Below are 17061 nucleotides of genomic sequence, written 5' to 3' on the forward strand. Positions count from 1 at the left end.
GTAGCAATTCCACCTGTAGGTTTACACCCAAAAGAATTAAAAGAAGGGACCCGAACGGATATCTGTATACTCATGTTCACAGCAGCATTACTCACAACCCAAATGTTGTGGCTGGCCACAGAGGAAAAAATAAACGTGACAGATATATACATACAACAGGATATCATTCAGCCTTAAAAAGGGAGGAACTGATACCTACCACCTGGCTGGACCAATGGGAGCAGGCAGAGGGCGGGGCCACGTTGCCCAGGTAACAGAACCCTCTGCTCTGGGGGCAGATCTCCCGCCCCTGGGCGAAATGGCGGCAGGAGGAAGCACTATACTGAGCACGTGCAAGGCTAGCAAGATCCTTGGATAGGGGAAAAGCTCTTCTGCCTCCTTCCAGTACCTGATTGGGAGTGGGACCAAGGGAAGGCAGGCACACGTGCCATAGAGGTCAGAATGGCAGCAGGGGAGTGCTGGATGGAAGAAGCCTGTCAGTGTAGCCTGGGAAAAAGAAGGGATTGCTCGGGAGTTGGACCCTCAGGGAGCGCTGGGAAGTGTGGGAAGTTAATTGGGCATTCTGAGAAAGCATCTGTCAGACCTTCCCACACCCAAAACTAATATAAATCGAAGGGAAGGAAGGGACGCTCTCTTACCCACCTGGCGAACGATAGCCAGGTTCGTGGGACCCCTGGCCCTGGAAGCCACAGGACCGATGGTGGCCCTGGCCCCACTATGGGTTCCAGGAGGGAGCCTAAGTTGAGCAGTAGTCAGGAACAAGCTGAACTGCCTGGATGACCGCCCAGGGGCCTCCTGCAGTTCCCAAAGGACAGTACTTTAAATGGCAGAAGGAACTCTGGACGCTGCCTTTGGTTTTGGTCTGACTGAGGACAACTGGGCTTTCCTTGGGGTTTTCGTAGAGGACGGGCTTTAAGACAAGAGCTGCCATTCTCCCAAGTCCTGCAACATCTGAGTAAAAACCCCTTTCCTTTCTCACCAGCCTCTGCCTCTAGAATCTTCCTATTGTGGCAGCAGGCAGTCAAACCCCTAGCTTGGCTCTGTAATAGAAATTCTGACATGTTACAACATAGTTGAATCTTGAGGCCATTATGCTAAGTGAAACAAACCAGTCACAACAAAATACAAGTATTGTATGTGATTCCACGTACATGAAGTAGCTAGAAGAGTCAGACTCAGAGACAGAAAGTGAACCGGCGATCGCCAGGCCTGAGGAGGGAGAGTGGAAAGTTAGTGATGAATGGGGACGGACTTCCGGTTTTGCGCAGTGAAAAGAGTTCCAGCGGCGGATGGCGGTGATGGGCGCAGCGGCGGGAGTGCGCTAAGTGTCCCTGACTACATACCTGAAAATGGTTAAGACGGCAAATTTCAAAATGCGTGTTTTACCACAATTAAAAAATTCTTTTAAATTGTATTTATTCATTTTTAGAGAGAGGGGGAGGGAGGGAGGAAGGGAGGAAGAGAGGGAGAGAAACATCGACGACGTCAGAGAGAAACTTAAATCAGTTGTCTCTCTAAGTGCCCGGACTGGAAACCAAACCCGCAACCCAGGCGCGTGCAGTCCAACTGGGAATCGAACCAGAAACCTTTCACTTTGCAGGACAACACCCAATCCACTGAGCCACACTGGTCGGGGCCCATTAAGAAGTTTTTTAAAGAAATAAAGAACTTTCTAACAAAAACAGGGTTTCTTAAACCTGCATCCAGAACATTTCCTCTGCACAATGTTGTAAATAATTTTCTTCCTTTGTAAAGGCTCCCGAGGCCATATCAATGTGGAGTATTCACACAACGAGTGTGCCGTGGCTCCAAGTATATATGAGCAAAAACAAAGACAACTAGGGACAGGTCGGCACAATCTAGACTGAAGGGTGCTGTGATTTATTTAAATGGACTTCCTAAGTATGATATAGTAGTTAGGCCTCCATTCTTACCCAGGTCTTAGCAGGAAATAAGCTTTTGAGAAGAGGGTCCAATAGAAAGCGCCTCTGCTCTTGATGGCCAGAAATGGAGAAAGCAGCACCAGAGAGCTGAGGCTGCACTTGACACCATATACAACCCAGTAAGAAAGGCACCCTCAGCCCCAAGCCGCTCCTCTGACTCTCCCAAAACAAGAAGATCAAGGACCTCAAACTGTAAAGCCACGTCACAGGAAACACCATCACATCACAGCATCCATTCTGGGGGAAGAATGTGCAGACCCTACATAGATGTCTTCTCCCTGAGGCCCAAGGTGGAGGAAGTGGCAGGGGTAGGGAGAGGCCTGGGCAATGGATGCCATTTCTATCTTTACCTTTTTCTCCATACACAGTCAATGAAGTGGGTATTTTATTCTCTTTAAAATGACCCGGTATATAAGAACGACTGATGTGGTGCAGTTGTGCTAACAGCCTAACGAGGTCCAACACCGAAGCAAGCCTGGAGGCCATTCTCCAGGAAGAGCACGGTGGACGGTGGAACGGTCCCTGGAAGCACCCGAACAGAGGCTCGGCGACCGCACTCTGGGCTGTAGTTAGAGATTCCTGCATGGGTCTAGGCCTGCTAAATCCTCATCTTCCATAGGAAGGAGTCAAAAGATAATGTCTCGAGTTGTTTTCTCAGGAAAAAGCCCTGGCCAGGTTAAGTTGTTGTTCAGAATTAAGAAGGGTACCAACAGAAGAAATAGAAACAGAAAGTCAATCAGCTTCCTCTAGCAAGAAGGACTGGAAATGGGAAGGGGTGGGGCAAGGGACACTGGTTGTTCTAAGTTCTACTTTGCTTATTTGCTTTGGGCATGCATTAGTTTGATGGAATTTTTAAAATTAAAAAAATTCCTATGGGTTAAGAAAAAACATTAATCATCCAGTTACTAAACAATACATTTCAAAAAATATTTAATAACCTTTAATAACATGGGAGGGCACACAATATTTTATATCTCTCTCACACACACACACAAAACGGGGTCTGTCCAGAAAATGTCCAGCCATTGTTAATATAATGAGAACAGTTTGCATTGACATCGATGTAACCTGACAGCCAAGGAGAGTGGACTGGAAGGCGCATGCGCGAACAATGACGAACTCACTGTACTAGTCAGTGGGGGCAGTAGATGTCATTCAGTGAGCACGTGTACTGTGTGGCCATCACATTCAAAATGGCTGAGCAAGAAGAGCAAGGAGTCTGCATCAGATTTTGCATTAAGCTTGAACATTCCTCCATGGAAACTATTTGGATGATTCAGGAGGCTGCAGCTGTGGGCGACTGGTGATTGGCGGCTTCATCACAACGTGCCTGCTCATGCATCATGTCTGGTGCAGAGTTTTTGGTGAAACATCAAATCACTCAAATGACTCAGCCCCCCTACAACACCCTGCAACTTCTGGCTTTTCCCAAAACTAAAATCACCTTTGAAAGGGAAGAGATTTCAGACCTTAGATGAGATTCAGGAAATTATGATGGGGCAGCTGATGGCAACTACGAGAACTGTGTGAGGTCCCAAGGTGCCTACTTTGAAGGGAAATGAGGTGTCATTGTCCTATGTACAATGTTTCTTGTATCTTCTTCAATAAATGTCTCTATTTTTCATAATACATGGTTGGATACCTTCTGGGCAGATCATATATACATATATGAACTATATACATGATCTGTTTATATCATATATAAAACACACAAATACAGCTAGAGAAAGGAAAGAAGTATGTAAAGCAGCTCAGTTGGTTGGGTGTCATCCCAGAAAGCAAAGCTCGCTGGTTTGATTCCCGGTCAGGGCACACGCCTGGATTGTGGGCCTGGTCCCCGGTTCGGGCACTTGCAAGAGGCAACCATTCAACGTTTCTTTTACATATCAATGCTTCTCTCCCTCCTTTCCCCTCTCTCTATAAATAAATAAATAATCTTGAAAAAATGTTCTCTAGAAAAACAAAGAAAAGAAAAAAAAACAGAAAAAACATGTCCTCACTGGCTTTCTCCAGGTGGTAAGAATAGCAGTGATAATTATTCTTCATATTTTTCTGGAATTTTTCTATGTTCTATAACAAACACATTAATTTCAATAATTCCCAAAAGACAATTATTATTACCTTTAACACCTTTTAAAAAATAAAAAGCATTAACAAAAGTAAAATAAAATAAATAATAAAAAGCACAGTAACCTTGGTAGATCAAATATAGCTACAAGTTCTTTGCAACTCCTGCCATCAAGTTGTGAACTGATTTCCTCAAGTCGAGTCTGGGCTTGCCTCCTAGAAGGCGCCAGGCTTCGTAGAGAACCAAGGGCCCCAGCCCCTGGCCAGCACCAACCGTCAGCCATGTGAGTGAGGCCAGCGTGGATCACGCAGGCCAAACAACTGCAATCCTGTGTCAGGCACGACCCGCACAAGCGCTGCCTAGCTGGCTCATTTTCAAAATCTTGAGCAGATAAATGGTTTCTGTTTTACCATGAGTTTGGGGGTGACTTGTTGCATAGAAATAGGTAACTGACACAGTAGCAAAGATAAAGCATCCCTTCCGTGCCCACCAGTACCTGTCCAGGGAGTTCCTGAGACCTCCTGGCTCCACTCGCTCCATCGGCCATGCCCAAACTCCTCCTGGGCCCGCAGCTGCACCACGTGCTCCATGCCACTCCAGGCATCGTAAATGATGCAGTGATGCTGGAGATCCTTGACCTGAGGGCAGCGGCATAGTTACTGGGGGGCAGCTCCCCAGGGATATGGATAGCCCTCCTGCCCTTCAGCGGCCCCCTATCTCAGATCCAGTGGGTGACTCAGTTGGGCACAGACTCTCCGAAGGCTGACACCACCCTAGCAGCACAGAGAGAAACAGGGGTGTCCTCTGGGCCAACACAGGCAGAAGCTGGAAGTCTCTGCCCGGCCCATGCACTGTGGAATCCTGCAGCCACACCCTGGATGTGCTCCTAGCCCCCATGCATTTCCCAGGTCACTCTCACTCTTACAAACAGACCTGCGAAGGGGAGGTTGGTCCGGCATCATTGTTCCCCGTTACAGATGATGCCACCGACGTGCAGAAAGGCTCAGAGACTGACCCGCCCAGGACCACGCAGGCAGTGCGTGCAGAACAGCTCCTAGACCCATTTGTTTCCTTCTAGTGCCCTTTCTACTTCCCCTCAGGGCCCAAGGGTGCTTTTCTTTTTCTTTTTTGTTCTTTTTGGAAAGGACAAATATTTGGGAGGGTGGGGTTTTAATGGTATATTCTTCTATTGTATTTTTTTTCCCAAGGGTACTTTTCTATCCAGAAGTAAAAGAAGTTACCATCCATGTTGTGAATGTCTTTGACCGTTTAGCCCGGTATCGGAGCTCAAACTGTAGCCTGTAGAAGTATGAGTTCCAGGAGGGGGGGTCTTGCCAGGTGACACTGAGCCAGCGGGGGTTTCTGTCCACGGTGGTGACAGTGATGTTGACGGGTGGGTCAGGCTGCACTGTGGGGAAGGGTGCATGGCTGTTATGTGGTGGCAAGTGCGATGCTGAGGGAACACCCCCAACAGCAGGAAGATACCCCAGCCCCAGAGCACTCCCTGGTCAGCCACAGTCAGACCTGTCAAGTAAAGCTCCGAAGCCCCAGCCCGACCCTTCCCTGCCCCAAGAAGCCCATGAGCAAGCAAATGAGCAGCAAACAGCTGGAAGGTGCAGAGGGTGGCCTGGGAGAGCTTACGTACAGATTCCGTAACCCTCAAATGTTAGGGGTCTGCTGGACTTGTTCCCAGCACTGTTGGCGACACACAGGGACACTATGTAGAAAGAGTTGTCTCCCTCTGGGACCGCCAACTGGCAGGAGAACTTCTGGGACTCTTGAGAGTACTGGCACCGCTCCTGGAAGTCTTCCACCGGGCCGTGCTGCCTGCCGGGCACAAAACAGGAGCGAGGCCACTCAGCTTCCGCAGAGTCCGGAGCGGGGAGGGCGTGGCACAAGGGGCCAGGCTTCCCAATCAGACCCCGGGGTCTGCGTCCTGGCTGCACACTTGGTAGCTCTTGTGACTGGGAGTAAATTATCCTCTCTGAGCCTATGACTGCTTATTTTAAAATGGGGACATTAGTAGTGCCTACTTCACAGTGGTTTGTGAAAAATGAGTGAAAAACACCTAGCTTTGTGCCTGGCAGGTCAAAGGTGCAAAAAGTAGGTGCACTCAGTCACCAACGTATCAGATATGTGGTTCCTTGGCTTCCTGCCAGGTGCGTGCTCTTGGCAAGGTGAGGGCTGCAGAAATGAATAAGGGAGGCCCCAACCTCAAGGCCTGCCCTCAGATAAAGGGGACAGCCAGTAGAAATGCCATTCCAGAAGCACAAAGTGCTAGGGGGTTGAGAGGAGGTAGCAGCGTTTCCAGCAGGAGAGCCCGGAAGAGAAGTCTGGGCGACCGAAGAGATTCATGGTGAGTCGGACACAGTCTCATCCGGCCTGGAAGCCCGAGACTTCACTCACTTAGGACCTGCCTGGGCATGCGAGGCCACGGCAGCCACTCGCCCTACTGCTGGGGCAACAAATCACCCACCAACCTCTGCTATGGGTTTAAACCCCAGGCCCAGACCAAATTCATTCTGGGAAATCGACTCAACCTTCCCAGTCTGGGTCAGATCCTCCCTCCCTCCATCCTTCTCTTCCTTAACACCACCCAGACTTCCATCCCACCTAACCTGGGGAAGGCAGGGTCCTGGACCACATGCTTACAAGTGTGACCCCTTGTGGGGCTGGAGGGCAGGACCCAGCCTTCCGCACCTGCTGTGTCTCCCTCAGCCCTAGTATGGTGCCTAACCCACGGCAGATGCTGAACTCCTCCAACGCTTGTGGAATGAATGAGTGAGCAAGCTCATCTCAGCAAGGGTGTGCCTGTGTGCACAGAATCTCCTTTGAGGGGCCTGTTTCACTCCCGCAGTGCCAGTGGCTGAGTAGGGCCTGAATGGGTTCTGAGGTCCCCACCGCATCCCCTCAGTTCAAAGCAGAGACACCCCTCCCCGTAGGAGGATAGGAGTGCCAGAGGCTGCTGACAGGAGGAGGGTGTGAGCGGAAGTGCCATGCTCTCTCGCACTCTTGCTGTCGAAATGCTGGTAACAAGAGCACAGAGCATTCTAGTGGCACTGTCGATTGAATAAATTTGCTACGTGCTAGTCGGGGCAGCTGCCCAAGAAACCAAACCGGCCTGTTGAACTCACTGTTCAGATTTTTTTTTAAATATTTTATTTATTTATTTATTTTTAGAGAGGGGAAGGGAGGGAGAGAAACATCTGTGTGGTTGCCTCTCGAGAGCCCCCAACTGGGGACCCGGCCAGCAACCCAGGCATGTGCCCTGACTGGGAATCAAACCGGCGACCTTTGGTTTGTAGGACAGCACACAGTCCACTGAGCCACACCAGCCAGGGCCAAGGTTTTTTGGTACTCTGAAGACTGACAGCCCAAACTCAGATAGAAACACCTGGGCTAAAGGGCCCTTGGCTCCGGCACAGAGACAAAGGTGTATTGATTTTCAACATCTCCCCCCTCCTCTGCACCCCTGCCTGAATTCATCCCAGGGCTCCCACTCTATGCCATCTGCTGGTGCTAAGGGACCCCAGGCAGGTGTGGGTCCACCCCACCACCCCCAGCTCCCTCTCCACCCTATCACCACTCGCACCACTTCCTCTCACCGGCTATTCTAATGGAAAGAGCCTGATAAGCTCACTGGCTCAGGACAGGATAATGAACTGGCCGCCCTTCCCCACCCAGGGACATTTGCATCTTCTTCAGATGCCCAAACCCTGTATATTGTGAATGAAATCAGACAGACTGGGTTTGATTCCTAGCAGAGCTACTAGTCAGATGACCTTAAACAATTTAATCAGTTTCTCGGAACTTCGATTTCTCTATCTGTTAAAGGAGAAAAAGAACACCCACTTCCCACGGTTATTGTGATGGTTAATAGGACAAATATCCTAGCACCGTGGCCAGCACAGGCAAGCCCTTGAACTTAAGCTTCAGTTCCCTCGTTCATTCCCTCCCAAAAGAATTATTTTCTAACGATAGAGTTTTGGAATCACTGGCTGGCCAGTCCCACTGTCTCCTTTGAGACACCCCCCACCCACCCCAGCCCCGGAGCCCCAGTTAAGGATGAGTAGACATAAACATCAGCCCAGCCCAGGATACTTACAACCTCCTCACCAATAACACAGCCTTAGTCTTCCGGGAGGGGGGGCTCCGAGGACTCCACTCACAACCAACGTTGCTCAGGGGGCTCTTCCGGAAGCAGGAAAGCTGGGGCTTCTCTGGAGGAACTGAAGGGCCAGCACACCAGGCATGAGGTGAGCTCACCTCACCTTCCTCCTCAGGGGAGCACCCAGCTCAACCCTCCCCACCTCCCCACCCTCCAGCCCTAGAACCGGCGCCAAACAGCCACACACACAACTTTGGCTGGGAAAGGGCCTCACTACAGCAAAGGGAGACACCCAAGGCTCACTTGTCTAAAGGGGAGAGAGAACAACCAAAAAAATAGAGGTTTGGAGTCACATAGGTCTGCTGTGTGGCCTTGGACAAGTCCCAAGCTCTTTTCAGTTTCCTACTATAAAATTAAATGATGATGAATAACAACAATAATACTGCTTTCCCTCACAGGGGCATCGGGACACCAAGGAAGAAAGGACCTTGCATAGGGCCTGGCACAGGGGGCATCTGGCTCCGGGACGTCTTCATCTACATGTGATGAAGCTAAAAACTTGCTGATTTTAACAATAAAAATAGTTAATTTGAGCCCTGGCTGGTGTGGCTCAGTGGACTGAGTGCTGGCCTGCGAACCAAAGAGTGCCCAGTTCAATTCCCAGTCAGGGCACATACATGCCTGGGTTGCAGGCCAGGTCCCCATTTAGGGGCGTATGAGAGGCAGCCACACACTGATGTTTCTCTACCTCTCTTTCTCCCTCCCTTCCCCTCTCTCTAAAAATAAAACCTTTTAGAAAATAGTTAATTCTAGACTATGCAGAGTTTTCAACACCATATGTGTGTGTGTGAGTATACACACATTCATTTAATCTTTGTACTAACTCTGAGGTAAGGTCATCAAATTCACCTTATTTTACTGAAGAGGACCCAGAGGAGCAGCGAAGTGAGCCGCGCAGGAGGAGGATTCAAATGCAGGCCATCTTGCTCCCAGTCCCATGCTACTAAACCAGTCCACCTCGCACCCTAACTGCATAACAAGGCCAGCTGGACGGTGTCGCCATCAGTCAGCCAGTTGCCCCCACCCGGCAGGAATTTCCGCCCGTCTCTCCGGCAGACATCAGTGGGCCTTTCCCGAAATCCACAGGCCAAGGAAAGAACAGGAGTTTCAAGGGTCAGGCGGGGGATGTGGAATGGACAGAGCTGCGCGGCGAGCTGACTCCAAGAGCTCTGACGACACAACTCACCTTCCACCAGCAGGCGCACACTTCCAACCTGGCGGCCGTCCTGGTAGCAGGAGTAGTTTCCAGAGTAGCTGAGCTGCACGGGTCTCAGAACCAGCCTCCTTCCCAAGCCAGCCCATGTGCTGCGGTGCGTGCCTGTGTCCTGGCTCCTGAGCACCCAGTGAACCGTGCCATTGTCTTCCGGACCCCCGCCCGGGCAGGTCAGGGTAACGCTCGCTCCAGGACTGCTGGTCAGCACATCGCTCTCCACCTCTGGGGAGAGAGGAGACTCTCAGTCAGTCCACAGCAAGCTGAGGGAAGAACTTCATTTCTGATCCGGGGAAGCCGCAAGAGGCTTCAGCACTAACATCTCCCAAGTTCATATGGTGGTCCAGGCCTCGGCCTGTATTATGGCAAGAGCCTCCCAATGGCCCCCACGCACCAGCCTCGGCCCTCTCCACCCAGCTGCCCACGTGAGCCTCGACCTGGCCACCCAACTCCTTTGACTAGAAAACCCTTTACGGGCCTGCCACTGTTCACAGCGTGGAGTCCCAAATTAAAGGAACAAGCAAGCTTCTCTTTATTACAGGTTATAGATTCATAGACTCTAAGACTGAACTAATTCATGGACCAGCCTAGTAAATTAGTCCAACCAGCAAAGGGCACTGAGGCCAGGGGATATAGCCAATTTCACGTTAAGCACATATGGTCCTTCAAAACAAATGTAGAACCACATATCAGCGAGCAGCAACAATAAATCTGGCCCGAGATCCCACAGGCCCAGCAGCTGCCCTAGCACCTGACCTCACCTCCCGCCCCTGCTCCTGGGCCTGGAGGACGAGCGCCAGTATCTCTGGCCTGCAAAGCCTTCTCGCTCAGATGACAGTCTTTATGTCGCACTTGGCAGACTTTCCTTCCTTCCTCCCCATCCAAGACAACTGTCAGGGAGGAGGGACTAAGAATCAGTGACTCTCAGGAGATTAAGACTCCCAAAGCCAGGTGCTGGTTGTACAAATTGACCATGGCCACAGTCCAGGAACCAGTGACACGGGCATCAAAGGGACAGAGACGGCTTCTGTCTGGCACTGGGTCCTGCCTGGCTGCCAGACTGCCTTCAAGCACCCTTCTCACTTTACCACTTGGAGCCAGAGTCACCTGTGCTGAGGCTGCAGGTGAGGAACGGGTGCAGGGCCAAGCTCACTACTCAGTAAGTGCACAATGAGTTCACTGCTCTAGGCCAACATAGCAGCTGGTCACCTGAGAGATTTTCCTTTTCCCTGAGAAAAGCGCTGAATCTCACCGTGCAGCGCAGCGGGCGAGTCTGGGCAGGTGCCTTAGACCTCACTTTCCCCCACTGTGGACCAGGAAGGCCCCCCTCCACATTTAACAAACACTCAAGGAGGCCCCAGAGCCGGGCACCAGTGAGGACACAGTGAGGTGGCAGAGAGCCCCTGCCCTCACAGACAGGAGACAAACACATTCACTGCCACAGCACAGGAGCAGGGCTCCCGGCACCTCAGCAAAATCCCAGCCCCTACAAGTCGGAGTCCACTGAGGATACTCGCGTGCCCAGAGGGCTTACAAGAGTTATCCAAAGCCCTCATTACCTTTCTTTGTCTGTTCCTCCCATCCCAGTTTTTGTATCACCATTTATGTCTCCTATACCCTCTTCCAGCCACACACTCCCCTCCCCCAGTTTTGTGGAGATATAATTGGCGTACGGCCCTGCGTCAGTTTAAGTTGCACAGCGTGACTTATGTATATTGTGAAATGATCACCACAATAAATGTAGTTATCTATCATCTCACATAGATACAAAAAAGAGAGTAAATAATGTTTCTTTTTTCTTGTGATGAGAACTCTTAGGGTCTGCTCTTAATTCATCCCACCCCCCACCCCCGTCCCCCGCACACACACCTCTGGTAACCACAAATCCGATCTCCTTTCCTATGGGTTTGGTTTTTTGTCTTTGTTTTTGTTTTTTTTAGATTCCGCGTAGAAGTGAGATCACACAGTATTTGTCTTTCTCTGTCTGACTTATTTCACAAGCATAATGCCCTCAGGATCCATCCATGTGGTCACAAATGGCAGGATTTCCTTTGTGTGGCTGCCTAACACCCCAGGCTGTGTGTACGCGGGCGCCACACCTTCTTCATCCGCTCACCAGGCAACAGACACTTAGGCTGTGTCCGCGTCTTGGCTATTGTAGATAATACAGCACACCTTTCATACATAATAGTCAATAATATATTTCTATCATTTCGAATCTTGTTCTTAAATATATAACATTGAACGCATGCAAATTAATATTCAAATACATGAAAGTTATGAAGCAGAAAGCACCCCGAGCTCCTACCAATCTAACTACTAGCACAATCATTGTCTCTGAAGCTCCCTCTCCGCTTCTGCATCCTCCAGCCTCCCCACCTCACACAGTGTTAATCTGGGGGTTATCACTCCTTACTTTAAAAAATAAGTTCACCACTCATGGATCCTTACATTTTTCTTAATTTTGCTTGATTTTTAAGCTTTTTATAAATGGTTTGTATTTAATCTTCTGGGATGTATTTTTGTCATTCATCACGTTTCTATGATTCATTTACATGTAGCTATAGTTTGTTCATTTTCACTGCTGCATAATATCCCATCGTGCAAATAGAGTAGATCCTCTTCCACTGACAGAAGTTTGGGTCATTTCCAGTGGTTTTACTATATCAAAGACTGTGGCCAGCAACTTCCTCACAAGTAGCTTTTGGTGCATTTCCCCGAGTTTCCCTGAGGACAATTGCTGATCCCAGTGTATATGTTACATGTGTCCTTTTCCTTCATAAGTCCAATGGGCCTAAGCCTGATGAAGGCTGCAGCTTGCCCCTTCAGTCCGCATGTCAATTTCCATGCCTGAAAGAGGTTACGTTTAGAAGACACGCCAACACTCCTAAGCTCTGTATCGATATTTTCACTTTTCCATTTTCTGCTTGATAAAACAGCTGTAAGGATAAAACCCAACAGGGACATGAGCTCACACACAAGTTATTTTCACTGTAGGAACAAAGATGAGTGTTGGGGACCACTCTGTGTGGTTTCAGAGACTGTAGCCCCTTGAGAGCAGGCTCTGAAAGGGACTAGTAAGTCTCCCTGGAAAACCAGGAAAAGCAGGTGGCAGGCACGACCCCACACCAACACTGGGGGTTCCCAGTGGGAAACCAGGCCTGGTAAATACATTGTATCCTTTGAAGCCTGCTCTGCTTTGCTTTGTATAGCCCCGTTGATATAAACTGGATGTTTAAGTTCAAGGCATGAGGAGTAAACTCCTTATCTCATGAAACTCCTCTTAAAGAACACCTGGCGTCAGCATGACTAACAGACACAGACCCTGGGGCAGATCTCTGTGTTCCTCCAATTATTACCTATAGATAATACCTGTTTCTGTATGACCATAGCCTTTCAACATTGACTGATGAGCTATGCATGTATGCTGTATACACCTATATAAACACCATTCCTAATAAAAGCCGTTTGGGAGAAGGGCTCGGGGCATCCTCCACTAGAGGGAATCACCACCCCCTTTCCCTCTGGAACAAGATTGTGTCTGGGACGATTTGTTCTCATCTGCGGTGGCCGCGAGAGCTCTGCGGGACCGGGCATCTCCCACAGATGAAGACGCTGTCAAAGCAGGACTGTCTGCCAGTGGGTGGCCCCATGGCGCAGTGCTTACAACATCCCCCACCAGGTGCTGAGCAGACGTCAGATTTCACAAGGCGGTTTGGGAGCACCGACACAAAATGGACACAAGGCAGGCTGCACGAAGGTCCAAGCAGGGGTCAAGGACCCTGGATGGCTCACCGTTTCATTGGCACTTTCCACGTGGCACAGTCCTGGGCTGTACACAGCTCCCCCTCCCCCGCCACGACTAGAGACTGGGGGCTCCTGCTAGCCCTCATCAGAGAATTCAGAAGGCGCTTAATAAATGTTTGTTTAATGCAGGGTGCCAAAAAGGTGCCTAGAGGGTCAGGGCCCCACATTGAAAATTCCCAGGAGCACGACTCACAGCTGACACAGTGGCCGAGGTGCCCGCTCCAGTTGTAGGAGGACGGGCTGTGCTGAGAGCCGAGCAGCCAGCGCGCCCCAGACGGGAGATGCTGGGGCGAGACCTCCCTCTGGCTCTGAGTCCAGGCCACAGGGAGCGCTCTTTTCTGCTCTGCCAGTTCCAGGAAATAGGTTTCTCTGGTCACTTCCCTTACCCTGGTTCAGATGGAAGCTCTTGCCGTGTTTAGCGACCCGCCTGAACAATGGCTGGGGCTGTTCTGTTCCTGCACTCACTAACAATGGCCAAACTATTTGTGCAGCTCGGAGAAATAGCAAATAAAAAGACTTTTTTCTCTTCCACAAAAGCAGAGCTGCGGGAGCAACATAATGGCCACTTCCTCTGCCAAGGGACTTGAGTAATGGTTTTCTTTAAAACTGAGTCATTATTTTTTTTAATGGGAGATGATTAATTATAAACAAGCCATTGGCAAGTATTGCCTGTCCCAGCCTTCTTCCCAATGTATTTCTTCTAGACCCTGCACAGCGCTGTGTTAACTACGCTTTTAAAGCACTGCGTGCGAGATGCTCACAAATGCTCAGAGGAAATTGCTCAAGTCCCAGTGGGCAGTGCTGCCCCTCCCCGCCCACCTGCGCACCCCTCTGCCCACCTGCATCTCGGAGTCAGACCCCTGACGCCAGGTGGCACTTCTGTGAGGTGGAAGAAGCGATGTTCACAGCGTGACCTCCTGGCATCTCTGTCCACCTCTCCATGTGAGGGGACGGGAGGTGATTTCTTTCCGTTCATCTTCCTGTAGTTTTTGAATGTTCTATAAGTCGCTTGTATGACTCTTACAGTGAATATATATATTTAAAACAAAAAAGCTGGGTCTGTCCAAGTTATGATATCTAGGGCTGAGGACTCAAGGCAGTAGGCGAAGGGTGGAGGGTGGAGGGTGGAGGCGGAGCCCAGCATGTGGGCACCAGGGAATAGGGTGGAGTAAGGGTGGATTTTTCAGGACAAGCAGCTCTGAGAGCACCATCCAGGCCAGAAAGTGGTCATCCCTCCGCCCTTGCAGCTCTGGGTTCTGTCACTCTCTCTTCATGCCACACCCTTAGCCCTCATCTCTGCTGGCCTGGTCCCCTAGAGAACAGGAGGTCACCATCCCAACCCATCTGCCGCTGTTTGCCCCCTGGAGTCTGCCAGGCCTTACTGACAGAGAAGAGCCACAGCAGGCAACAGGTGAGAGGGGTGCGAGCTCCCGACAGCACCCCTTCCTGCTCCTCACAGAGGCGCGCCAGCCCCGCTAGCAGCTCCGCCCTGGGTGACGGGGCGTGGCAGGCAGGGGCTGGCCTGACACACCCTGACACTCGGCAAAGAGCACACAACTTAACATTTGTACTTGAGCAATTGCTCAGCCATCTGCGGCCAGGGCTACGAGCCGGTTCTTGTCAAGAATTCAAGAAGTTTTGTGCACCCGTCAGGTACAAGGCCAAAAATGACTAATCCAGGAGACACACCTGATAGCTATTGAAGATCTACTAAGCACCGACAGGCCTCTCCACCTTTTCCAGATCGTAATCTTGTTTCACCCCCACAAACCCCAGGGAGAACTTAAAACCACCTATAACACAGGCCACCTGAGATGAATGTTCCTGACATACTGAGGGAGTTGTGAGGGTGAAATCATTAAAAGGGGTAGTGGGGGTGGGGGGAGCCCAAGGGAAGAGAGATGTGAGTTGGGCCTTGAGAAGTGAGTGGGAGTTTGATAAGTGGAGCCACAGGGAACAGCATTCATGAAAAGGGAACAGAGGGCAAAGAGAAGTGAGAACCCAGGGAAGGCAGGTACCTGGCGTTCTCCACAGGATGGTATTTTCCACCCATGTACAGTTCACCGTGAGACTGTTATTTAATGTCAAGCACAACTCTAAGAGCAGGAGGCAGACTGGCACAGAGGAAGCAGCTCTGCGTTCTCAGAAGACCGGACTTCTATTTCTGGTCTTGCCGATGACTTGGGCAGCCCTGGGCGCGTCACAGCCCCTGGCACAGCCCTCCTCGCCCTCCCCGTGAGATGAGGGTTCGGACTTCGATCTGAAGCTCCCTGCTGCCCCCACTCCTGCAGCCTAGCGTCCTAACACGCAAGTAATTAGAGCTCCGAGGCCTAGAAGCATGAGTGTGTGTTTGTCTCAGTCACTAGGCCTGCCTGAAAACACATAATTAATCTATGGACTTACTGTTCTAATAGTTGATGACTTCTCCAGAGGAATGACAGCCAGGTCATCCCAGTGCCCTCAGACAAAAGCTTCTCCCATCCCTGGAGAGCTCCAGGAGAAACTCCCACAACCTCCCTCGCTACCCACTCCTTAAGGGGAAGAGAGTTTAGGTCCACATCACCCCTGGCCACCAACCCCACCCACCAGCCTGATGCCCACACAACCCCATCCCTGGGGCGCCAGGCCGCACCACTGCGACATCCCTTCAGCCAGGACTTTGCAGCCCAGCCCTGAGAATGGGGTTCCTCCCCATTCTGGACCTAAGTAAGGTTTGGTGCCAGAAAGCCAAGCAGCTTTGTTGTTTTTCTATTTTTTCCCCTCTTCAAGTAAACTTGCAATGTCAATAACCAGAGAAAAACGCACACAGAGACCTATTTCTCAACTCTCTCACAGCTTGCCGTTGCTCTTGCCAGCAACAACAAGTTCAGGCCCCTGGCCCCATTATGTAAGCAGTGAGCCGGCTGCCCAGTGAGCCACTGGGGACACCGCTGTAGCGCACGCCTGCTAATCCCGCCGCCCTGCCGCCCTGCTTCGGAGCAGAGACGCAGGGCCTGTGGGGCGGGGCGGGGCTGGCAGCTCGGGAGGCCCCGGCCTCTCAGGTTGCAGGGACACAAGATAGCAGAAAAGGTCACAGGGGATTAAAGGTCCCATCTCAGAGATAAAGGAAATGGGCCCTTCATGTCCAAATGGAAACAAATGCAGAATTTGGCCCCAAGGGGCCTCGGACCAGTTCCCAGGGCTCATCCCCCTCCCTGCCTTCCCCATCTAAGGGCTGGGCCCAGCTCCCCGATTTGCAGTGTAATGATAATCAAAACATTCATTAACACCATTAGCACTGACCACCAGGTGCCTGTGCTTTACCTGAGAGCTGTCCACCGCTTACCTACAGCAGCCCCACGTGCGGAGGCTTGGCCCCACTCCACTGCTGAGGCAGGGAGTTCAGAGAAGTCACGGACTTGCCCACAAGCTCACAGCTAGTGAGGGAGGGGGTCTGGCCCAAGCCTCTGCCTTGCCAGGGCCACATGTCACTCTGTGCTCCACCCTTGGGTCCCCCTTTCGGGCTGCCCACAGCCCTACATCTTTCCCTGTCTCCCAATTTCTGCTGCCCTGCTCTTCTCACGCCTACCCACACTCCACAGAGCCCTGGGGACGGGGGTCTGGGTTGATGGCTGTGTGTTGATGGGTGGGAGAGGCAAGCTCTGCCACAACCAGTAGTCCCTCAGAGGGGTGTCTTACCAGAGCCAGCAGCCTGGCACCCTTGACCTTTCAACCCCTACCCTGCAGCAGCACTCAAATGACTAGTTATAGTTTCAAAGTGCCCCCACCTCTGACTCTCACTGGGTTACCCATTCACTTCCCCCCCAACCCCCAGACTGCCCTCCTCTGCCTCTAGAGAGAGGCCAGCCCTCAGGGTCTAAGCTAT

The 17061-nt window shown here is 51.0% G+C and overlaps 1 protein-coding gene across 1 annotated transcript in view; it reads right to left on the minus strand.

Moving 5' to 3' along the window:
- The window catches only part of IL6R (interleukin 6 receptor), a 49735-nt gene that overhangs the window by 22307 nt on the left and 10367 nt on the right, over positions 1-17061 (minus strand). The window contains exons 2-6 of the mRNA XM_045204181.3: positions 9366-9614; positions 8117-8240; positions 5657-5838; positions 5253-5419; positions 4508-4649 (exon numbers count right to left, since the gene is read on the minus strand). Of these exons, the coding sequence (XP_045060116.1) occupies positions 4508-4649; positions 5253-5419; positions 5657-5838; positions 8117-8240; positions 9366-9614 (864 nt within the window). The remainder of the gene's footprint in view (positions 1-4507; positions 4650-5252; positions 5420-5656; positions 5839-8116; positions 8241-9365; positions 9615-17061) is intronic.

The sequence above is a fragment of the Desmodus rotundus genome, chromosome 12, assembly GCF_022682495.2.
Source record: "Desmodus rotundus isolate HL8 chromosome 12, HLdesRot8A.1, whole genome shotgun sequence".
NCBI classification, from domain to species: domain Eukaryota; kingdom Metazoa; phylum Chordata; class Mammalia; order Chiroptera; family Phyllostomidae; genus Desmodus; species Desmodus rotundus.